The sequence below is a fragment of the Octopus bimaculoides genome, chromosome 13 (assembly GCF_046866305.1).
Source record: "Octopus bimaculoides isolate indiv1 chromosome 13, ASM4686630v1, whole genome shotgun sequence".
In the NCBI taxonomy this organism is placed as follows: Eukaryota; Metazoa; Mollusca; class Cephalopoda; order Octopoda; family Octopodidae; genus Octopus; species Octopus bimaculoides.
In genome coordinates this window covers 55,332,261-55,359,760 of record NC_142940.1, presented here as the reverse complement: position 1 = coordinate 55,359,760, position 27,500 = coordinate 55,332,261, and the positions used below count along the sequence as shown (strand labels likewise).

Here is a 27,500-nt window from a genome sequence, read left to right as displayed (position 1 = left end):
GTCTCTTTTCCTTATAATTTCTTTACTTTCACCCTCCTCTTTCTCTCTCTCTCTCTCTCTCCCCTCTCTTTCATTTGTATTTGAAGCCTTGCTGTCTATATCTGTCGTCCTTTTTCTGTCTGTCTGGTGTCTTCCTTCTGTCTCCCTGTCAACTCTGTATATCTCTCTTTCTGTCTCACTCAATTTCGAAGCACCTTCGACTTCTCCTTACACACACACACACACACACACACACACACACGCACACACACACACACGCACACACACACACACACACACACACACACACACATCGTAGCTTTTTTCTTTACGTCTCCCCCCCTCCACTTGGCGATATCTGCGATCTAACGATATCCACTCTCTCACCAAGCAACAGCAACAGCAACATCTATAAAGTAACATTTACAGCAGCAGCAGCAGCAGCAGCAACAGCAGCAGCAACACCATAACAACACCATAACAGCAACAACATCAATAGTAGCAGTCGACAACAACAGTCAATCACCGCCGCCATTCTTCTTCTTCTTCATCTTCTTTATACTCATCTCCTCTCACCACAACCACCACCACCACCACCATCACTTCTACCATCACCTCCACCATCACTTCTACCACCACCTCCACCACCACCACTATCAACGACACAACCACCGCCACCACCTTCACTAATTACAGCGCTCACCACCAACACCAACACCATGCAGCCACCACCATTAACTACAACACAACTACAACACCACTACAGCACCACCGCCACCACCAGCACAACAACTACGCCACTACGTTTGTACCGCCGCAACCAATATCACAACTAACACCAACACATCACCACTTCACCACCACCTTCGCTATCACAACCACTACTATCAACAACTGCCCCCACTACAACATCACGACTACTATTACCATCACCACAGCACAGCTACTCCGCCGCTGCCACCACCACCACTGCCGCCGCCGCTACTATAATCACAAGTGAATCCCCCACCACCGCCATCAACACCACCAACACCAATCATCTTTGCAGCACTACTACCATATCACCACCACCACCACCACCACTACCGCTAGCACCATCACAATCACCACCACCAGCAACAACAACCACTACAACATTCGCCGCAGCCACCATCATAGCCATTACTACCAAAATCCCCACCATTTCACCAATACCACCAGCGCCACTACCATCACCATCACAACACAGCTGCCATCATCCACATCATCACTATCATCATCACTATCCACCACCACCACCACCACCACCACCACCACCACCACCACCACCACCACAAACCGTCACCGTCACCGCCACCGCTGCCGCCGCCATCACTGGAGTTTACTACACTATCACTACTACCCAAAACATCCACCTTCGTAGGGACGATCCTATCACAGCAGTTCAAGACGTAGTTTCATTCACATTACGGAAACATTCCACACAAGACAAAGCCAGCATCGCATTTGTAGAGCCAAGCATGGAGAGTGTGAGAGAGTCTGCTAGCGCCATTCGTTGATGTAGGGCAACACGTCACTGACAACCTGGCACAACGTTGTCACAAGGCACATACCACGACCACCACGACGACTCGGACGAGGACAAGGAGGACGACGACGACAAACAGGAGGACACTTGCATTACAGGTTTTTTTTTTTTGTTTTGGCTATTTTGGTTTTTTCAATTTTTTTTTTTTTTACGTTTGTCTTTTCCTTACCAGAGATACTCAGCCAATTCTTATATTAAGATACTCTCCTGAAGCCAAACTCGGAATAAGACGATAATAACAGTAACAACAACAACAACAATAATAATAATAATAATAATAATAATAATAATAATACCATTCTTAAATAAGGAAGTAAAAGAAAAATTAAGAAAAAAAGAGAAAGAGAAAAAAGAATGAAAAAATAAAAATTGAGAGGTGAGATCGAATACTGTTGAAGCAAGTGGTCTTCAGACACAAAAATACACATATACATACGCGCAAGCACACACACACACACATGTATATAATATAATATATATATATGATAGAATATAAATATATATATATGTGCATTAATAAATATTTATAATAGCTATATATATATATATATAGCCCGTGCACAAATATAAGCGTACAAAAGTATATACATAGGCACACATATATTCATATATTGAAACACGTGTTCGTATATGTCAATTCCAAAAAAATATACGCTTGAATCTTGCATGTGGATCCAGAGACACGTCGATTTTAATCTTGTTCCACGCTATTTTCCCCATCACACTAAAAGCCGCTCCCCGCTCTCCCACCTGAAGACCCACATTCACATACGTGCATTCATACTCCCACACGTACGCACATATGCATGTGGCGTATAGTGGGTTTGCAAACAGGTTGTGCTGTACTATTTAAACGCGATTCACGGCTGTATAAAATAAATATCGCATATCACGTGTTCATATGACACCACGTAACTATGTTTATATACATCAGATGTATATATATGTAATGCATATATATTTATATTAAACGTGAAGTAAATGAAAATATTATTGAAGTATCTATACATACATAAATAGTAGCACGTCTTGTGTATAAACGACGACCCTGACATATATACATGATATACCTATGTTTCCGCGTCTGCTGCTGTGAGTGTACATTGTATGTGTGTTTATAGATGTACTTAAATAAATGAATATATCAAGACAGTATACGCGTCTTTCGTTACGTGTTCAACTGATCAGCAAGTGTCTTTTGGATCCATTTCCAACCTCGTCTCTTCTCCATCCTCACCATCTTATTACCCAGCAGGCATTGCACGGAGAACATTTCTGTTTACATATGCTGGCTTCATATTGAGCATCTATCTATCTATGTCTCTATCAACCTATCAATCTATATTCCGTTCAATACCACATATTTTGTCACCTGAACCTGTCGTGATTTTCGACGTATCACAGATATCGCCACACTTCTGGTACCATAGATTTGCCACTCATGATTTACCACGATATTATTACTAAAGCAGTTTCAAAGGAGCTTTTTTGTTTACCATAATATGGTCACCACGGTTATATCCTAACAGTTTAAACCCTAAACCTTAACAAACTAACTAACTAACTACTACCACATCATTTCAAACGCAACAGTGTTGTTACCACAGGAATATTACCACTGGACTATCACTACTGGATTATTTACCACAGAATTGTTATTTACTCTGCTGTTAACACGTTATTGCTACCTTACCTTTTTAACCAGATGTTCTGACTTTTTACCTCGACATCGCAAACACTATATGGTTATCTCCACAATTCCACAACAGCCATAGCATTCCATAATCAGTAACGTATTATTATCATACATCAATTACATACTATTATTATTTTGTTAACTCTTATAACACCACTATTACCTATTGGCACATTATTTTACCAAATTAGCATTACCGCATTTCTGTTTATTACCACATCACCGCTATTAAAACAGCTTACTTTTGCAACAGTTCCGTTATAACTTCAGCACCGCTATTACAAGATCATTTCGTTTGCTTTTGCCACAGCATTGTTATTACCACACCCCTGACATAACCATATCACCGCTATAACCAACATATCACCGTTATTACAATACAGCCCTAGTATTACCTCAGCTTGCTTTTTTCTGCAATTTTGTTAAACCCTTAGCACTGCTATTACCATAGTTTGCTTTTACCACTGCAGTTATTTCCCAAAAAAAAAAACACCGGTGCTATTACCACACCGCTGCTATTTGCACTTCAGTTACCACAGCACTGTTATCCCCACATCACAATTACCACACCATTGCTTTTATCACAGCACTGCTATTACCATACTTCTATTACCATACTTCTATTACCATACTTCTATTACCACATCAGTTGCCATAGTGCTTCTTTTTTTACCACGCTGCTTTACCACATCACAGCTATTACCTCACTTTTTTGCTACTATCCCATCACAGCTATTGCCATATTTCTGTTATTATTTGCAAATCACTGCCACTGATGCACCAGATAAAACAGCATTGTTATTACCAAATCACTGTTATTACCACATCAATGCAATTAATTATCACATTATTTTAATTATCACAGCTTTGCAATTGCCGCACTACTGCGCTTACTATCACATAGCCCTTACCACCGCACTGCTATCACACATCACAATTACCACTACATTTCGTTCCCTTCATATCCCATAGTCTCTTTCCTGCTTCAACCTTCATTGCACTCTCCACCTCTCTCTCTCTCTCTTCATACACACACACACACACACACACACATATATATATATATATATATATATATATATATATACAAATATATATACATATATACCCTAATCTCTCGTACTCTTCTGTCCTCTCTTCCACCCCCTTCTCTGCATCTCACCATCTCCTTCACCTAGCCATATAGATTACACATAAACAAAACCACACAGCTGTTTGTTTTGGCTGCTTACCTTCATTCAATGCCAGTCATTTAAAGTATGATTCCTCTGTTTCGGTAGTGGAGGTCACCATAGAAACGATAATGTTAACGACAACAACAACAGCAACAACAACAACAACAATAAAGAATGGTTCGGATCAGTAAACAGAGTTAATTTAAATCTCTTAATTGCCGCGTGCGTGCGTGTAAGCGGGTAAGCGTGTTAGCTTGTGAGAGTCTCTCTGTGCTTTCGCTATGCGGAGATATATGCCCGCGTATGGCGGAATATGTGTGTCACAAGATGCGTATCTAGATACTTGCATGTGTGCATATTAAAAGACTGTACGTAGATCTATGTGTGAGCGTACTCTACGGGATGTGTGCGTGTGGGTGTTTGTGTGATACAGCTTCGTGTGTAGATATATGTGTGCATGCTAATAATGGCTGTCCATATGTATAGAAATCAGTGTGTGTGACCATTATAATTTGCATATCTAACTACTTATTTATCTACCTAACTATATATATACATATATATATATATATATATATATATATATATATATATATATATATATATATATATATATATATATATATATATATATATATATATATAATATATATATATATATATATATATATATATATATATAATATATATATATATATATATATATATATATATATATATATATATGTATATAAGATATATAGACGGTTTCTGAAAACTTGCTCTATTCCTTCTTTCTCTCCCTTTCTTCACGGTCTATGGTTTATAGGAAGTCTATAAAAAAACTACATAGCAACCGTGGGGCTACTTTCAAAAACACACCCTATTCAGGGATGCAGAAGCGCTACGTTTGGGGATAATTTACCTATCTGTAGAATACATCGCACTTACCAGTTCTTCACACTGGAGGTGTTTGATGACGTCATGTAGTGGGTCAAAGGTGATGAGGTCAGAGGTGATTTATGATTAGAACTTAAGAAAATTGTTTCAATGTTTATAAGAGATTTAGAAAGAAGTGAACGACAAAAAACACTCAGGAGTATCGAAGGAGTATCAGTTAATTAATGCTATAGGGGGCCTCATAGCATAACACGCACTTACCTGCAATCTTACACTCACATACATACTTTTACTTACATACACAGAAAAGCACAGGCACACACACACACATATACACCTGCACACATTTTCTTATATGTACCCATTCATTCACACACACTCCTGAAACACGCACATATATATAATCGCAAGCACTCAGACACAAGACAAACACACACACACACATACGTGTACGTGAGTCTGTGTGTTTATCAATATCTATCTATCTATACGTACATACCTATATACATACAGTTAAATACATACATACATACATACATACATACATACATACATACATACATAGTAGAAAGTATATATTGTACAGCTATATAGAAGGGGGGTATCCATATTATCATACAGTGTATTATTAATAACAGGTTCAATACCTGCTACGTATTCGGCCACCCGACACGCACCAAGTGTGTGTGTGTGTGTGTGTGAGTGAGTGAGTGTGTGCGTGAGTGAGTGAGTGAGTGTGTGCGTGTGTGTATGTGTGTGTGAGAGAGGAATGAAAAGAGAGTGTGTGTGGTCAGTGTTGTTGTTGTTGTTGTCAGTCGTGGTGGGCGTGGTGGGACCAGCGTCTAGTGTTAGTGCAGTGTAAGTCGGGTGAGGAGATAGTCAACCTCCCCCCTACGCATACACACACATACACATATGCCCATAGATAACACGCAGACATACAAACAGACATACACACTTTGACATACATACAAACATACGCACACACATATATATACGTACATACACACATACATACATATACTTAAAGACATTCATGCATAAACAGGTATACACACAAGCATGCACACAGGAAAAAATTTAGGCATATATACACACATCCATACGCATACATACACTATATACATACATCTATAGCTGTGTTGGTGAATACATACCTACACAAACAACCCAACTATTCATATCATCATCATCATCATCATCATCGTCATTGTCTACAACATCAGTATCATTACTACTACTACCACTTAAACTACTACCACCACCACTACTACTACTGCTACTACAACAAAGGCACACTTTGGAAACAGTCACCACACTACAATAAATTCAGACGGTGATACAGCAGCAGCACTAGTAGTAGTAGTAGTAGTAGTAGTAGTAGTAGTAGTAGTAGTGATTGTTAGGGAAAAATACAAATAAAAAGGTGTCTGTAACAAAATAACAACAAAAAAAAAGCAGGAACATTGACAGCAGTAGCAATTACAACAACAACAACCACTGTGGTAGTAGTAGTAGTTATAATAATAATAATAATAATAATAATAATAATAATAATAATAATAATAATAATAATAATAACAACAGCAACAATAGCCAGAAGGATATAACCAATTCTAAAGGATTGACAACAATATCTACAAGTATAGGACCAAGGACAAAACAGCAACAACAAAAACAACTACGAAAAAAAAATTTGAAAATACAGCTGTGACAACAAGAACAAGAAGAAAAGCTACAACTAATTCTAATACTACTATTACTATTGCTATTAGTACACCAGCTGTAGGAAAATTGTCAAGATGATGGAAGGTGACCAAGAATTGATAATGGAGTCTATCGGTAAGTTTTGTCTTTTATTGCCATGGTAACCACACGCACCATCCATTGCTGTGGTAACACCATCTTACCTCTTTCATCATCCTTTCTTGCTTTCAACTCTCAGACTCTTTCGTTCTATACATCTATCTTTCTGTCTTTCTCCCTTTCTTTCTCTCTTTCACTCTCTCTCTCTCTCTCTCTCTCTCTCTCTCTCTCTCTCACCACCCCCATTCTCTATATCTTTGTTTCTTCATCTCTTTCCTCCTCTCTCTCTCACTCTCTCTTTCTGTCATTCTCTTGACCTCAATTTTTTTTTGCTGTCATTCTTGCCCTCACAACCATTCGTGAGTATAACATATGGAGAGCTATCTGTAGGTGTAGGTGCATATATATATATATATATATACATATATATACACACACATATATATACATATATATATATTTACAAATATATATATATATATATATATATATATATATATATATATAGTTTTAGGGAAAAGAACCAAGGTTCATGAACTCATCGATGAAAATCCACTGTCACATAATATATATATATATATATATATATATATATATATATACCGGAGTAAGCACATAAATGTGAAACAAGGTGGAAAAAAGAGTACTCAAATACCAGAGGTAGAGTAATATGCTTTATTTAAAAGCAACAGAAATATAACAGTTAAAAGCTGTCCGATGAACGGGAATGTGAAACTCTGAGTAACAGCTTCTTGTTATATTTCTGCTTATATATATATATATATATATATATATATATATATATATATATATATATATAGTTAAAAAAAACAATAACAAAAAAACAAAAAAACAACAAAGTGAGGACGTGATATGGATAGTATTATTGGACGCTCAGGAAAGGAAAGAGAGAGTGTATGACGTTTCGGGCGTAGCCCTTCGTCGGAAAGATGGAAAGTTCGGAGAATGGAAGAACGGAGAAAGAGGAAAATGGTACCGATGCCCACGAGGTTACATTATATATATAATTGCCATGAATTGTAAGTGGCTTCACGAACAAAGCATGAGAGTGCTTAATACATTGTGTGGAGCATACTTATTATTATAGTAAATATATTAATCTTTTCCCACGACTTTCAATTTCATGCTAAACAGGGCATTCTTCAGATGGCTATTGATTCGAGTCAACGTTTTGTATTGATTCTCTCTGAACCCTCACTCCAATCACAACTATCTGAAGAATGCTCAATCTGGCATGGAATAAGTAGCAACATTAATCTATCATATCATATCTATATAAGTGTATATATATATATATATATATATGTACGTATGTATGTATGTATATGTATATAGCGTATAGAAAATACACATATATGCATATATATATATATATATATATATAATACACATATGTGCATATATGCATTATATGTTTATTTATGTGCGTATGTGTGTATGAATGTGTGCATTTAACTGTGGTGGAACAACGTCTGTTTGAAATATGAATTATTAAAAGCACCTTTGCGATCGGCTTTTATCATTTCAATGAAGCATGGTTCATGCTTTTAATAATTAATATATCGATGCTGCACACGGGAAATAAGCTATTCAAAATAAACAGTACTTAAACGTTAAACAATGCGAAAGCCGGCGATCATAGTTTTAACAGTTATATCAGCATTCCTATGATCCCTTGATGCCGACAACAAAACGCATTAATTATGCTCGGCTACACCGTTTCATACACAGCTCGTAACAAAGAAGATCTTGAAAGCTTAATGGCTTTAGAAAAGTTGTGATTACAAACGAAACATAAAACACTAATGAGGATATATGAAATATCTTCAATAAAATTTATTGAAACTGATCAGTCTTGTCTCATATATATACATATAGATAGATAGATAGATAGATAGATAGATAGATAGATAGACATAGGTATGGGGGTATTTATCTATGTATATATGTATATATATATATATATATATATATATATATATATATATATATATATATATATATATATATATATATATGTAGTTGAAAATTATAGAACAACAAAATATGACCCAACGTTCGAAACGCGAAGTAGTTAAAACAGGGACAACTGATGAAGGTATTGTTCTTTATGTTTCCTGTCTCGTTTCTCTATTTGTTTCTTTCGTTGTTCGAAACAAAGTTCGTTTCCCATGTTTTTGTTTTTTATATTCACGTTTTTCATTTTGTTTACGTTTTCTCGACGTCCTGTACCCATATATGAATGTATATATACATATATATGTAGGTTTGTACATATATGTATATATGCATTTATATTATTTATATTATTATATGATCGAACGCCACGCATCCATTTCCAAGTAAGTTTTATCTATCTATCTATCTATCTATTTATCTATCTATCTATCTATCTATCTATCTATCTATCTATCTATCTATCTATCTATTTATCTATCTATCTATCTACACACACACACACATACATATATATATACACACACATATACGGATACATATATACATTCATACAGTCATACATACATACATAATACATACATACGTACGTACATACATACACACACACATACATACATACATACATACATACATACGTACATACATACATACGTACATACATACATACATACATACATACATACATACATGCCACCCAACAGTATCATATTAATAGCAGAACCTGAGGCGTTTCAGCGGTGCTACACCAGGAAGATTGCATCACTGGAACAACAGAGCTACTGGGACTGAAAGAGACTGAAAGAGCTACGACTCTACTCTCTAGAGCGAAGATGGGAGAGGTATGCACATATATACGCATGGGAAATACTAGAGGAACTGGTATCAAACTGTACCAGCTCCCGATATCAAATGGACGTCAAAGCAATGTCCTAATGGTCCCAGCTATCCCGTTTAGAGTGAGGACCATAGCCTGGAATTAAAGGGCCCATAGCTATTTTACGCTTTGCCAAAATATCTGAAGGGATCTTCACGGAGTAAGAGTAGATGTTTCCAAGAAACAATTTGACTACCTGTTACCCAAGGTCCCAGATGAACCGATATCAAGGCAGGAAACTCAAAAGAAGGCAGTTGTATTGAATTCCCTCCTTCAACAAACGCCAACCGCATAAGATTGGCCATTGAAAAGGTGATTCCACTGGCGGTGCTCGACCATGGCTACAGCCTTACGGCTGAAACGTATAAGGGGATAAGAGAATAAAATTATATATATATATACATATATATATATATATATATATATATATATATATATATATATATACGGCGGGCTTCTTTCAGTTTCCGTCAACCAAATCCACTCACATGGGCTCTGGTCGGCCCGAGGCTATAGTAGAAGACTCTTGCCCAAGGTACCACGCAGCGGGACTGAACCGGAACCATGTGGTTGTTAACCAAGCTACTTACCACACAACCATCATGCGCCTATATGTGCATGTGCATTACATTAAATATACGGTTCATATTTACGAGTGGCAGATTCTGAGACCGGTAAATAAAATATGAGTAACAGTAAAGGTACAGGTTTACTCATTTATATGTCTGTATGAGTTAGAGTTGAATAAACCATCTAAGGGATATTAAATATATATATTATCTTGGTCTCCAACTTAACGTAGGTTCTGCTAGAACATGGAATACTGTGTTATTTACCCTGAAATATTTCTCGTAAAGGCTTGTGGTTGCATAAAAGCATTCAGCATGATATCGTTGACAGACAGAACCGTCTGATACGGCCACCGGAACTGCCAGATCACCTGGTTTCAGTCAGCCATCATCGTTGCTCGGTGACAAATGTCCAGCAGTACGATAACAGCTGAATCTCCTGTCAGCGATATATAGAATCTCAATGTCTATTCAGTCACTGGTGTCGCAATTAACTAGTGGACTAATTAAAAAATTATTATTAGTGACAGAAGCATTATTAATAACTAAAGGTAATCTTCATCTCCAATTTTGGAGGTTGTGTTAAAAAACAAAATACATACATATATATATATATTTACATACATATATACATGCATGCATACATACATAGGCACACACACATATACATACATATATGTAGGCATGTATATATATATATTATATATATATATATATATATATATATAAATATATATATATATATATATATATATATATATATATATATATATATGAGAACGTATATATGTGCCTGAATTTATGTGTGTGTGTGTGTGTGTGTGTGTGTGTGTGTGTGTGTGTGTGTGTGTGTGTGTGTGTTCAGAGAGAGTTACTCCCATTTGGTACTCAGAGTTCAAGGTTTCTAAAGACCCAAGCCTTCCTTCGAACTCGTGATTCCGGCGTATTACCACGATGAAGCCTCATTTTCGAACCCTGCTTAACCGGTGTCTACACACACATACCTCTATAGTTAATATGCTGCCGTCTATCTGTCAGTCTCCCTGTCTCTCTCTCTCTCTCTCTCTCTCTCTCTCTCTCTCTCTCTCTCTCTCTCTCTCTCTCTCTCTCTCTATCTATCTATCTATCTCTGTTCTCTTTCTCTCTATCTCTATCGGTCTCTCCCCCTCTCTCCCCTCGCTCTCTCTCTCTCTGTTTCGTACTCTGTATGTGCGTGTGTTCATAGCCTACACAAACACACAATTAGACACACACATACCTTCTCGAGACACATGTTCACATTAGTGATTCACAAGGAAGATTCTCCCTGTATACATACATACATTCATATATATATATATATATGTATGTGTGTGTGTGTGTGTGTGTGTGTGTGTGTGTGTGTGTGTGTATGTGTGTGTGTGTGTATGTGTGTGTGTGTGTGTGTGTATTATACATGAATATATATACATATAGATAGATATATAAATAAAGATAGATAGATAGATTGATAGGTAGATGTGTGTGTGTGTGTGTGTGTGTGTGTGTGTGTGTGTGTGTGTGTGTGTGTGTGTGTGTCTGTCTGTCTGTCTATATACATAGGATTTCTTGTGCAAACGCATTCAAAACTCAAATGTGCTCAATACCTGTTGCGAGTTGTCTAGACTCGCATTCACCGAGCATTCACTCTGAGGCCTCACTGAAATCATGAGTTTCAACAAGTTACTCTATAGAAATCTTGAATTTGGAATGTCGAACAGGAGCAGCCAAAATCCTTAACTAAATGTGGTTCCATACTCACACACACACACACACACAAACACACACACACACACACACACATATATATATTTAGAAATATAACTATCTGTCTTTCTATATATATATGCATATATGGGGACAGGACGTCACCAACAGTAAACAACATGGGTTAAATACGCAAACAACGAGAGAAAAAAGGACAAGTAATACAAAGAATGACCCTTCATCAGTTGTCGGCTGGGTATCTACTCCCAATTTCGTGTAATATATTAATATATATATATATATATATATATATATATGCACTCACAAATTCATTCGAACATACACTCATGCAAACAGATATATATATATTACATATGTACACACATATTTATACAGATAGATACACCATGTGTGTGTATATGTACATTTGTGTGCTTTTGTATATATATGTATATAGATAGATAGATAGATAGATAGATAGATAGATATGTGTATATATATATATATATATATATATATATATATTGATATGTTAATGAACACACAGACACACACACACACACACACACACACACACACATATCTATATATATATACACATGCATATACATATGCATATATACTGTACATATACAATACTTCGATAACTATCTCCAACAACGAATAGTGAAAGATTACAACTCTCCACCTGATTAAATGGATCGATATACCGAGCTCTATCTTGTAAACATGCACTCTTTAATATTTCCACCCTGTTATCAATCTCCCTATCATTACAAATCAATATCTACCCCTCTGATTCCCTTTCTATTTTAACCCAATAATTGACATTCCTGAACTTGCGATCCCTTTACGACTCCCTTATATTTCCACGTAAATTCCTATACAACTTTAATTATATTTCCTCTCTACGCTTTTCTCCAATTTGTTATTTAATATTTTTAGGTTATTTTTCTTCATATATTTTCTGAATTCTGATTTAAATTTTTATTGATATGCTTATTCCATTTTTTATTTTATTTCATTTTATTTTTCATCTTGTATTTTATTTCTAATTACCCAAGAGAAATAAGTCACCTTTAATTACATATACATATATATATATATATATATATATATATATATATATATATATATATATATATATGTATGTATGTATGTATGTATGTATGTATATATATATATAAGTGTGTGTGTGTGTGTGTATGTGTGTGTGCGTGCGTATGTGTCCAGACATTCCTGAAAAGCTGGTTTTGTCTATCATCTGGAAAATGAAACTAAACGTTTCGATGTATTGTATTTAATGGGCTATACCTCATACATATTTCACAGTACAAATATAATGAGTACTCTGTTTGTGTTCATGTAAACAATTGTGTGTGTGCGTGCGTGCGTGTGTGTGTGTGTGTGTGTGTGTGTGTGTGTGTGTGTGTGTATCAAACAGTTTCACTCAGTTCTACATTATTTAAAGTTTTCTAGGCGTAGTGCATGACCGCATTATTACCTGATGATGTGGGCGGTATTCTACACCCACGAAACTTTAAGTAATGTGGAGCTAAGTCAACCTGTTATTAGATAGATATGATTGCAAGTGTAGGTATTGATTATTGCATTCTTTCATTGGTTTGTTCATTCAATCGTGAAAAAATATATATAATATGTATATATAATACACACGTACACGCACACACACATATATACATACATACATACATACATACATACATATATACGTACGTGTGTGTGTGTATATATATACATATAAACACACGCACACACATACACACATATATATATATATATTAATAAGTATGATCAGATATGTTCTGTTAATAAATCATATGCGTTGTATTCCGTGAATAGGCTTGTTTTTCTTGTTGTTCACCCCCACACTCCACATCTCCACCGCCTCCAGTTCTCTTCTATTGTCTTCTATTGATGGTTTTTGCCAGTAGTAGTAGTAGTAGTAGTAGTAGTAGTAGTAGTAGTAGTAGTAGTAATGCTTGGTAGTAGTAGTAGCGGTGATGGTGGTGGTGGTGGTGCTTGGTGCATGGTGGCAGTTGTAGGGATGGTTGTCGTCATGGCGGTGTTGGAGGTGGTTGTGGTAATGGTTCTGGTGGTGCTACAAGTGATTGGGTTGTGGTATGGGGTGGTGCTGGTGGTGCGCTGGTAGTGGTGGCGGTGGTGTGGGCAGTTTCAGGAATAGTGGTAGTGACCAATATGATGGTAGCTGAGGTTACGTTGGCGGTTATGATGATGATCACAGCGGCGGTGGTGGTGGTGGCGGTTGTGGTGGTGGCGGTGGTGGCGGCGGTGGTGGTGGTGGTGGTGGTGGTGGTGGTGGTGGTGGTAGGGGTGGTAGTAGTAATGCTGATGATGGTGGTGATTGTTGTTGTGGTAGTCGCTTTTGCTGCTGCTGCTGCTGTTGTTGTTGTTGTTGTTGTTGTTGCTGCTGCAGATGTAGTAGCGGTGGTGAGGCAGGTACAGTGTTGATGTTGTTGTCGATGATACGAAATAAACAATCTTATCCCGTAACAAAAATTTGATTAATTTTTACACCTGTTATTATTAAAATTTCTACTCGTAATATTTGTATATTATACATTGGTCACAGTAGCTGATGGCAGAGAGAGAGAGAGAGAGAGAGAGAGAGAGAGAGAGAGAGAGAGAGAGAGAGAGAGAGATTCATTGAGTGATTGATACATAATAGTCAGATAGATAGATAGATAGATAGATAGATAGATAGATAGATAGATAGACAGACAGAAACAAAACCATTAGACACGGAGACAGGCAGAGAAACATACAGACGACACACAGACTGAGAGAAGGGACAGAAAGAGAAAGATAGATTGACAGAAAGACTGGCAAATTGATATGAATAAGGATGGATAATTGGAGATAGATAGATAGACAGACAGACAGACAGACAAACAGACAGACAGAAGGCAGGCAGACAGTCAGGCAGGCAGGCAGGCAGACAGACAGACAAACAGATAGATAGATAAATAGATAGATAGATAGATAGATAGACAAACAGACAGACATACAGACAGATATATAGACAGACAGACAGACAGACAAACAGACAGACAAACAAACAGACAGACAGACAAACAGACAGACAGACAGACAGACAGACAGACAGACAAACAGACAGACAGACAGACAGACAGACAGATAGAGAGATAGATTGATAGATAGATACACACAGAGAAAGTTAGACGGTGAGAGTATGATAAATAGATCAATACGTATGTAGACAGACTGTGTGTGTGTGTGTGTATGTGTGTACATGTGCGTGTATGTGTATGTGTACGCACACATGGGTGTACGAGAGACGAAAATGCGTTTTATTTACGTGATAATTAATGACAATTCCCTTACAAAAACATACAGGTACACAGCTATACACGTACACCCATATGTACACATACTTACACAGTTTCACATATACATCGTTCGCGTGTGTGTGTGTGTGTGTGTGTGTGTGTGTGTGCAACAAACAAACACACATAAACATTCACTATCAAAAGCGGGTATTGAACTCGCATTGAATGGATGCTGTCAGTATCATTTCCCATTGCTGCGTATGTTCTTTACCAATTCAACAACTAATTATACACATACCTACCTACAAACATACATATACACACTCATGTTTACATACACATATACACATACATGCTTACATACACACATAGTTTTACATACACATACTCACACACACACACACATATTGATAGATAGATAGATAGATAGATAGATAGATAGATAGATAGATAGATAGATAGATACACTTACATAAGCATATATGCATGCATACACCCACACCCACAAAGCATATCCACATACACACACATATATATATATATATATATATATATATATATATATATATATATGCATACTCGCATATACATACATGCGTACATACATTCCTACATACATATGCATACATAGTGACAGTGCGTGTGTGCGCGGGGGTGTGTGTGTGAAAAGAAGCTGGTATTGAACTCACGATGAATAGATGTTGCTGCCAGTTCAAAAACTAATTATCTATGTGAAACAATGATTGTGTTCCTCTTCCAATTCTTTCTAACTCTCTCCCTGTCTCTACTTACCCCCCCCCCCCATCTCATGTCGTCTGCTTGAATAAAACGTAACATTGCGAGATTTCACACAAAAATTGCTCTCTGATGGGACTCTTACCTTTCTTTACCCCAACGTTTTCTCTTTTACTTTGTTTTGTAACGCGTTGTTTTGTTGGGTTTTGGGTGGGGGGGATTGTTTTGCTTTGCTTTTGTTTTGTTGTTTTTTTTTTGTTTGTTGTTTTTCTTTCTTTTTTTGATGTCTTGGAGAACTTAGTAAGAATTTTTCACTGAAACACGTAGCAAAAAACATACCACTTGCTTCAGAGTAGTCTTAGGCAACGCACGGATGTCGTATGAATAGCGAGGGGGAAAAAGAGAAGACCCCTGTCAGGGTTAAAGATGGAAAGAAAGAAAGGAAAGAAAGGAGGAAGGAGCTGAGAAAGAAAGAGAAGGAAGAAAGGAAGGCAGGAAGGAATAAAGGGAGACCAGTTGTTATGGACTTCAGTAACCATGGATTCCATCTAGGAAATTCAGTCCACAGTAGGTTTTCATCTCTGCATTTTCTACCACAATCTCTCTCACCGTCACTCCCTTTCTCCTTGTCTCTCTATCTTTCTCCTTGTCTTCTATCTCTCTGTCTTTCTCCTTGTCTCTCTCTCTCTATCTATCTATCTTTTTCCTTGTCTCTCTCTCTATCTATCTATTTCTATCTCTCTAACCTTCTCCTTGTCTCTATCTCTCTATCTCTCTCTTTCTCTCTCCTTCTCCTTGTCTTTGTCTCTGTATCTCTCTCTATCTATCCTTCTCATTGTCTCCATCTCTCTATATATCTATTCTTCCCTTTGTCTCTATCTCTCTATATCTCTATTTCTCATTTCTCTCTCTTTCTCTTTCAGTCTCTCTTCTTCTCCTTGTCTCTCCTTCTCTCTCTCTCTTTCTTTCTCCTTGGCTCTCTCTATCTCTTTTTGTCTCTATCTCTTTTTGTCTCTCGCTTTCTCTCACTTTCTATCTTTCACTGTCTCCTTTCTCTATCTCCCTCTTTATCTCTTCTTTTTGTCTCTCTCACATTTTATTTTCCATCTTCCTCTGTTCTCTTTCTATAACTCTGTCTCTCTCTCTTTCACTCTTTCTCTTCTTTTTCATATCTTCTTTCTATCAACCTTTTTTCTTTTTTTTTTTCACTCACTATCGTCCCCACTGTCTCTCTTTCTCTCTCTTCACAATATTTCCCTCTCATCCTTTTGCTGCTCATCATATATTTTCTTCACATCACAACTTTCTAAACCCATTCTTTTGTGGGATTTAGAAAGAGTTTAATGTTGCTAGCGCAAAGTGGGGAGTGGATCTGTCGTAGTGAAAGAGTGTGTACAGAATAGTATTATACAGTTTTGCTGCGTCGATGGTGACAAGGTGATGTACAGAATATGATAATACAGCTATGTAATGTAAAGGATTATCATAATAACTTCCACACGTATTTTTTACAAATATTGTAGGAAGTATAAAAGAGATAGCTTTAGAGCCAGAGTGACAGCATTAACACAATTCTGGCAGCATAGTATATTTACATGCATGCATTGATGCATAAGCATTTATACATACAAGCAAATAGATAGATAGATAGATAGATAGATAGATAGATAGATAGATAGATAGATAGATAGATAGATAGATAGATAGATAGATAGCGGACTTATTTTCTTTCCCTATATTCTTACAAGTTTTGAATTATCTCCCTTAAATGTCATCCTCTCAAATCGTCCATTTTAATGAAAGCTTTATTTCCAAATTCACACATTACTTTCCTGCTGCCTTCATTTCGATATTTCTTCCCTTCTTTACACACACATTACTCCCTCTTGACTGTCAATCCGAGCTAATTGATCTCTGCTTTTCCATTCCCCATTCTGTTCTTATTATTTTTTTATCTCATTATTCCTTCCACCATTGTTTGTCACTGTTTCTTTGTTTCACTAGCAGAAGATTAAACCGGAAGTTATGCAATGAAACATTTTCAGTCTATAAAGAACATTCTAGTATTTATTTTTCAAACATTCGCTCCATTTTCCCCGTTTCCTTAGATATCATTTTGTGCTTTTACTTCATTTTTTTAAATATTTCATATATCTAATTAAGCATTCCTTCAACGCTACTGCAGCGGTGTATACAAACATAAAAATAACCATATCTACGTCCATACATACACCATACATACACATACGCGTATATGTGTTTACATGTGTGTGTGTGTGTGTGTATGTACATGCATATATGTTTATATATATTCTCATGTATGTTTGTGTGTATGTATATATATATATATATATATATATATATATATATATATATATATATATATGGTTCAAATTTATAGAAGGACAAAAGACGAAGACAGGTGTAGGAACAACAAACAAGTGTATTAGTTTGACGCTCAGGAAAAATGGTAAAAGTCTCTCACATTTCGAGCCTACGCTCTTCAACAGAAAGGAATAAGAGGAAATAAATAGAGAGAGAATGAAACCAGCATGGCGAATATATTTGTGTGCGTGTGTGTGTGTGTATATATATATATAGGGAGAGAATTCACAAAAGAAACAAAAGACGAAGACAGGTGGTGTAGACAACAAACATGTAATTAGTTTAACGCTCATATATATATATATATATATATATATATATATATATATATATATATATATATATATATATATATATATATATATATATATTATATATATTATATAATATACATCATCATCATGTCTTCTCATCACCTCTTCTTTCTCTCTCTCTCTCATTATCTGTATGTGTATATTTCTGCGCATGCGCACATATATGTATATGAGCTTGTGTACTCTCGCCAAACCGCCGTGCCAAATCGACAGCGCCCAAACAACCGCGCCCAGTCGGCTCATCCCATCTTGTGGGAATAATGTACCCGTATTTAAAGTTAACGTAACCTTATTTTGATGTAATCGTAATTGGTTTGCTGCCCATCAGATCAACACAAACTCGGCTTGATATAAACATCACTGTAAGGAAACAAAACCAACAGAGATAAGGAAAAGAGGAAGTTACCGTGTCAATTATTACTTTAGGTTTTCCCCACACAGCAAACATTATCTATACCACTTTATTTCAGTCGACTTACGCTTCCGATAACCTTCAGGTACCATATTCCTACGTATCCTTCGACTAAGGGAGGAACTCAGAACAGTGGGGAACACAGAACAGATATTCCTTTCAGAGCAATTTCAATTATCTTTTTCACTATACTTCAATTACGAACTGAGAGATTTGTGGTAAACTGAAGTATATAGGCAACCATGCTGCGAAAGAGACTACACTGGATTTACGTGTTAAATTCTCGCTTAGATTTCTCACTTACCTTTACCATCTCTCTCTCTCTCTCTCTCTATCTCTCTCTCTCTCTCTCTCTCTCTCCATTTCGCCTTTTCTCTCTCTCTCCATTTTGCCCCCCTCTCTCTCTCCATTTCGCCCATTTTCCGATTTCTCTCTTTCTTCATCCATTTATCTCTCTCTCTCTCTCTCTCTCTCTCTCTCTCTCTCTCTCTCTCTCTCTCCCTCCCTCTCTCTCTCTCTCTCTCTCCCTCTCTCTCCACTTCGCCCATATTCCGATTTCTTTCTTTCTCCATCCATTTATCTATCTATCTCTATATGTACATATATGTGTCTGTGTTTGTATGTATACATATTTACATGTGTGTGCGTATATATATATATATATATATATATATATATACGTGCGTGCGTGAGCACGTGTGCATGTGTATATGCAAGTATGTATGATGTATGTAAGTACGTACGTATGTATACGTTTGGTGGAACAAACAAGAGTAATAGAACTCAATACATAAGAGTATACATACACACAGGCACAAATGCATACGAATACATACACACATACATACACACACACACATACACACACACACACATACACACACACATACACACACACACATACACACACACACACACACACACACACATATAATACTTTCATGGGAGAGTTAAAATCTCAATCAAATCTCGAACGACCTTTGACTATCAATCTGCCATAAAAACACCCTTTGGTCATATAAAGCTACCGGACACAGGAATAGTTCCGATCGTATGCTGTAACTACTCCAAAGTTATTTCTTATGGAATCACAACTCTATTACTCTATTAAAAAATTCTTGGCTGAGCTGCGTTTATTCTTTTAGATTGACAAAATAAAAGTTGTTCGGAAATGTTCTGCATTTTTTTCCTTATTCTGATATTAAAAGAGAGGTGGGGGTTATGAAATGAAATAATAATTATATTTTAGTAGGAACAGACTGCTTAAGGAATTGTGGAAAAAATTCCTGGTAAACCATTACTCAACCCAGTGTCTGGTAGATCACTACTACTCTGTTTAACCCGATACCTTGTACATCACCCCAATTTTAGCAGATTCTTGTCGAAATGGCGGCATTACTTCAACCACTCCGATCTTGTGTTTAGATAATTCATGGAATTGTTGTTATTCGAGATTATATTCTTTTCGGTTACGCACAAGTTGTATCTTTTAGTCCCATTGATGTATGCTCCGTCAACTCCTCTGGGGTTTTCCACTTGATGTGAAAGTCAATATCATGCTTTCAAGTACCAGATGTAGCTTGATAATACGTCTGAAAGATGATGTGTAGTTGAAGTAATGCAGCGTAAATCTACCTTTCACCATACTAATGAAATTTTCATACCCAATGGTGTCGTTTGGTTTAGTAGAGCAGATATCTGCTCCATATATTATCTCCTCTGCACTGCATGACTGGTCAAGTGACATGCATTAATGTTTCTACATGTGCACTTAGCCTCTGCTAATTTTGTCGGTTTGTGTATTATAAGTCTTTCATGTTGAGAGTACATCTGTCAGTTCCTGTTAAATAGCTTTCTGTCGAAGTGTTAACGGAGAATATGCTTATCTATCAGAGCTTGGAGGTTTCTGTTTATACTTGACTTAACGTTTAAAGAAAAGGCGAGCGTAAAACCACATAATTTTATGGCTCCAGTTCCTTGCATCAGGAGGCGAGGAATGTAGGTAATCTTACCTTTGAATCTGATAGCAGCTAAATTACTCTTCAAATAAGAGGCCACCTTACCGAGGTACGAGAGTATCGTCTTACTAATCTAAGTATTATAAAACAATAGGTGAGTGGCAGGAACTAATGCATAACAATTAGTTTTTTTCTTTCATTCCATTCATTATAAGGTTTGTATATATCTACGAAATTTACGATTCTAAGGTTAATAGTGCTGGTTATTTTTAGGCCGAAATTCTTAATTGCGATAATAACATTTTCCCTAAATATAATTATATTATAAAGCATCAGCAATTAATTTTCTAAATGATTCTAGCGTGTATTCGTTTGCATACTGAGAGACATCACTCTTGCAGAAACTGACTAATTAACTTGAAATGCATGGCGTTCATGTTGTTGCTCTTCTTCTTTTTCGTCTTTTCTTCCTCTTGTTGTTGTTGTTGTTGCTGTTGTTCTTCTTCTCTTTCTCTTCCTTCTTCTTCTCCGCGTGAAATTTCAGGCCATCCCTAATCAAGCAGGCCTATGGCACACGAACTACTGGTTTCTAGTTGTGTTGCTGTCGTAGCAGACCTATGAGTAAAGCAATCTCAGTCGTGACCATCCCGTCTGATTTTCAGATGTATCGCTTCATTAACTAATGCAGATTATCGGCCGAACGACTAAGTACAGTCTACCGATCCCTCTGCATTCTCTCTCTCTCTCTCTTTCTCTCTCTCTCTCTCTCTCTATATATATATATATATTCTCTCTCTCTCTCTCTTTCTCTCTCTCTCTCTCTCTCTCTCTCTCTCTCTCTCTCTCTCTATATATATATATATATATATATATATATATATATATATATATATATAAAGATATATATATAAAGATATATATATATATATATATCTTTGTAGGCGCAGGAGTGGCTGTGTAGTAAGTAGCTTGCTTACCAACCACATGGTTCCGGGTTCAGTCCCACTGCGTGACATCTTGGGCAAATGTCTTCTACTATAGCCTCAGGCCGACCAAAGCCTTGTGAGTGGATTTGGTAGACGGAAACTGAAAGAAGCCCGTCGTATATATATATATATATATATATATATATATATATATATATATATATATATGTATGTATGTGTGTGTGTATGGTTGTGTGTCTGTGTTTGTCCCCCCCAACATCGCTTGACAACCGATGCTGGTGTGTTTGCGGTTCGGCAAAAGAGACCGATAGAATAAGTACTAGGCTTACAAAGAATAAGTCCTAGGGTCGATTTGCTCGACTAAAGGCGGTGCTCCATCATGGCCACAGTCAAATGACTGAAACAAGTAAAAGAGTATATATATATATATATATATATATATATATATATATATATATATATATATATATATATATATATATATATATATATATATATATATATATATATATGCCCTGGCATACCGTACTTTATTATATGAGATACATCGTTGCAATTGTTGTTGTTATTGTTATTTGATGTATTATTTTTGTTGTTGTTGCTGTTGTTGTTATTGGCGCTGGTGATTACGGGGGTGTTGATCGTGATAGGAATGGCAACAACGGTTTTGAGCAGTTCTTGTTAGCTCTACTTCGGTATATCTACGTACGGAATTTGTTTATTGAAGAACTATTTAGTTGCCGTTCTAATCATGCCCGTCCCCTCATTCTGAAATATGTTGGTCTAGAAATGGTTGAGATTTGGTTGATGTACTGAGTTGATTGGTCGATTAAGTAAAGATAACTTCATCAATCATATTTTTGTTAAAAACGGAACTTAATATTACAAAGGGAAACTACGCCTTTACCAAAATTATTAGCGGAACAAAAGGATTCCTTCTACGGATGAAAATCGAATTGCTGGCTTCAGTTCTTCCAGAACTTTATACGGTAATTCAATACGTTTTAGTATCAACTATAAAAAGATTTGCTGATATTGTTTTCTGTATCAGCAAACCTAGAAAGAGCTTACACATTTCCTTGAGGTTGGGTGAAACCTTTTTCGAGAAGCGAGCTGCATGAAACACGCTTTTTCATTTGGCGCACCGCACTACTAAAAAGTGTGGAGGCGCGTGGTTTAGTGGTTAAGGTGTTAGACTCATGATCGTAAGATTGTGCTTTCGATTCCTGGACCGGGACCGGATGATGCGTTGTGTTCTTGAGCAAAACACTCCATTTCACGTTTCTCCAGTCCATTCAGCTGCGACGGACTAGCATCCCGTCCAGGTGGGGGATTTTATACGCCATGGAAACCGGGAAAACCGGCCCTTATGAGCCTGGCATGACTCGACAAGGTAACTCCACCTTTACCTTTACTATTAAAACGTACAAGGCAATGTTTCGTTAGGAGTGCCATTAAGGTCGTGTGGGTTGCAGGTTACTCGTAACTATGCCAAACTAGTGTGTTTGTCTGAAGTCAACGTATTTCGGATCTGCTACAATTTATATGCTTTCATGTTCTATACTGTCGAGAAACGTTTATGCAACTCCACATTCTACAATGTTATGTTTCTCTCCAAATTTCTATTTCTGCAATCTGCTTACTGTTATGTTCTATAAGCTACAAATCTATATATTTCTCTGCAACATGCAACCCTCTATATTGTCAACAATCTATAAATTCCCCATGCTTCATTGCATATTACAAAATTTTGTTTCTCTTCAGACAACACACTTTCAAACTTCCATACATCTTCCGGGCTTCCATACGTCTCAATGCCTACACGCTTCAATGCATCTTTATCGTCTACAAATTTCCATCTTTCTCTAAACTTATAAAATTTCCCATGTTCATTACAATCTACAGACTTCTTGCGTGTCTATCGCCTACAGCGGTGTTTCTCAACCATTTTTCTGCCAGTAGACCCCTTTCTTTCCTGTTTTACTCAACTGGACTTCCATCGGCACATCGATTTATAAAAAATATCCTACTATATTTTTATAATTAAATATAATTAGAAATTGTATTTTTAAAACATTTAAATATCTCGTACATATAACCAATTTATTGCACATATATTTCAACAAGAAAACTTTATATGAACCCCCAAGGACCATATGGAGCCCGTTCGAGAATCCGTGGTCTACTGACTTCCATGTTTCTCTACCATTTACAGAAGTCCGTGTCTCTACAACATACAGACTTCTGTGGCTCTTTGTCATCCACAAACGTGAACGTATCTTTACAATCTATAATTTTGGATGTCTCCTTAAATCTATAAACTTGTATGTCTTTTCAACCTACTTATTGTTATGTTTCTCTAGTCTTGGAATAATCTATGAAACTCCAGGATATATATATATATATATATATATATATATATATATATATATATATATATATATATATATATATATATATATATATATATATATATATATCATTGCTTTAACTCTCTGACCACGGAGAGCTTGGTTCGTTTTATCGTGTTCAGAAATAGCAACTGAATGTTCCTCAAATCAAACACTGTGACGTTTTAAAAACGGAAAGACAGTCGAAAATATTAGCCTTAGATACATTACGCCTGAGAAACAAAAGATGAGATGGTAACGGCTGGGATAGTTTTGATCGCGATTCTGCTAAATCAAACAGTTGATTTGAAGCTTAAGGGCAACAAAATCAACAATAACAGTTACACTCAAATTTGCATCACCAGATGATCTTGACTGGATATTGACTAATATATAAGCGGAGGGAAAGCATGCGTGGTTTGGGTTCACTGAAGCTGATGAGAACCAACAGAGTTGAAATCACGAACTTTCATTTCTCAAATCCGTTTTTTTTTTCTTCTCCCTCAAGAATTATTTTAAGCCAAATCTTAATATATGTATTCTTATCTCTAACTCCTTATTCCATATTTTCGTGTTTTCCCGATGAATTCAAAGAGAAATCAAACTGTGTTACTCCAGCCTTTGATCTCTCTCACTTTCTCTTTCTCTCTCAATTTCGTCTCTCTTTCTTTCTCTCTCTTCTTCTTCTCTCTCCCGCTCTCTCTCTTTCTCTCTCTTCTTCTTCTCTCTCCCGCTCTCTCTCTTCTACTTCTCTCTCTCGCTCTCACTTTCTCTCGTTGTCATTCTGCTTAGTTTTGGAAATTCTTTAATGGAAAATTAAACATCTTGAAGGATTAAGTGGTATTAATGGGCAACATTAGAAAAAGGTTCTGCATGCATTTATACGTACGTGTACGCGCATGCATGCCTCTATATAAGGGGGGAGAGAGAGAGTGTGTGAGAGAGAGAGAGAGAGACAGAGGTATGTGTGTGTCTACTTATGTATTTATGCATGCACGTACGCACATATCTATCAATGTGTGATTGGGTTAATATATATATGCGTATATATGTGTATATATGTATATATATATCTATGCATGTATTTATATATATAAATATATATATATGTATATATATATATATATATATATATATATATATATATATATATATATGTATATGTATATATATAAATGTATATATACATGTATATATATATACATGTATATATATGTATATATATGTATATATATGTATATATATATGTATATATATATATATATATATATATATATATATATACACACATATACTACACATGTAAGTGCACGTATATGTATACAAGAGAGTGGTAAGTAGGTAGGTTGATGGAGAGGTAGGTAGGTAGGTAGGTTGATGGAGAGGTAGGTAGGTAGGTAGGTAGAGTGACATACAGACACATTGTGCTCTTCGTTCCTGCTTGCTCTCCCTCCCCCCTCACCTCCTACCCTGTGCCCCAGTAAAACTAACCGTAGTAGCTCTGAAGCTATCTGTTATACATGTGACTGATCAATAATGTTGTGATTGATTAGAGAAGATGGGGGGAGGTGATTGCTGTGGCGGAGTGGGGGGAGGGAAGGCGTAGGAAGCGGCGGCGGTGGAAGAGGGGGAAAGAAAAAAGGAGTAGAAGTGATGTTGTGGTGGGGTTGGGGTTAGGGTTAGGGTGGGAGGATGCAGGGTTAATGTGATGGGGGGGGGAAGGAGGGAAAGAGATGTGAGAGCGATGTGAATGATATGATGAGAAAGATATATATATATGCATATGAGTGAGGGGGGGGCAAAGACACAGTTATGAGAGAAAGAGAGAAAGAGGAGAGAGGAAAGAGAGAATGAGAGAAAGAAAGACACAGAGAGAGAGAGAGAAATGGGAGAGAAATGGGAGAGAGGTGAACGAAAAAGGAATGATGTGATGAGATATATATATATATATATATATATATATATATATATATATATGTAACAGTGAAGGGTTAAAAAAGACGCAGTTATGTGATAAGGGAGAGAGAGAGAGTGAGATGACAAAGAGACAGAAATAGGAGAGAGAGAAAGAGAGATGAGAGAGAAAGGCAGAGAGATGATAATGAGAGAAAGATGACAAAAGAAAAAGAGAGACGTTTGATATAAATAGATAGAGAGAGAGAGAGAGAGAGAGAGAGAGAGAGAGAGAGATGGATAGATAGATAGAGTGAGAAAGAGAGAGATAGTGAGAGAGACAGACAGACATGTTTGTAAGAGAATGAAGAGACATAGGGGAGAAGAAGAGATGAGAAAAGAGAAAGAGAAATGATAAGAGAAGTGAACGATGGTTTGGAGAGAGAGACAGACGATGGAAAAGAGACAAACAGACAGACAGGCAGGCAGGCAGACAGACAGATGCGAGATAAATTGTGAGGAATAAATATAAAAGCTTTAAAGGAGAAGGGAGAAGGGAAGTAGTAGTGGTAGTAGTAGTAGTAGTAGTAGTAGTAGTAGTAGGAGGAGGAGGAGGAGGAGGAGGGGGGGGGGACGATATTGAAACAAGATATGCGAGTAACTGATAGAGAGGGTGGTGGTGGTGTTGGTGACGGCGGTGGTGGTGAGTCGTAGATGTCATAGAGGAAGAAGGAAGAGAAAGAGAAAGAGGATGAGGAGAACGAAGGGGTAGGAGAAAGAGCGGTAATGGTGGTGGTGGTGGTGGGATTATTATTATTATTATTATTATTATTATTATTATTATTATTATTATTATTGCTAGTAGTAGTAGTAGTAGTAGTAGT

General features: G+C 36.6%; 1 protein-coding gene and 1 long non-coding RNA gene across 10 annotated transcripts in view; one reads left to right on the top strand and one right to left on the bottom strand.

Moving 5' to 3' along the window:
* Positions 1-27,500, bottom strand: part of LOC128249300 (uncharacterized) — a 141,585-nt gene that overhangs the window by 15,471 nt on the left and 98,614 nt on the right. The window contains exon 1 of one of the 4 annotated variants that reach the window (XR_016244047.1): positions 4,475-4,970. The exons of the other annotated variants lie outside the window; for them this stretch is intronic. This is a non-coding gene — a long non-coding RNA (uncharacterized LOC128249300). Of the gene's footprint in view, positions 1-4,474; positions 4,971-27,500 lie in introns of those variants that run through there. 4 annotated transcript variants of the gene reach the window in all.
* The window catches only part of LOC106867546 (proton channel OtopLc), a 271,069-nt gene continuing 248,747 nt past the window's right edge, over positions 5,179-27,500 (top strand). For 2 of the 6 annotated variants that reach the window (XM_089361836.1, XM_089361834.1), the window contains exon 1: positions 5,179-7,138. In XM_089361836.1, coding sequence (XP_089217962.1) covers positions 7,099-7,138 — 40 coding nt within the window. In that variant the 5' untranslated portion in view covers positions 5,179-7,098. Of the gene's footprint in view, positions 7,139-16,610; positions 16,885-27,500 lie in introns of those variants that run through there. The other 4 variants (XM_089361833.1, XM_089361832.1, XM_089361838.1 and 1 more) reach the window with 3 other exon arrangements.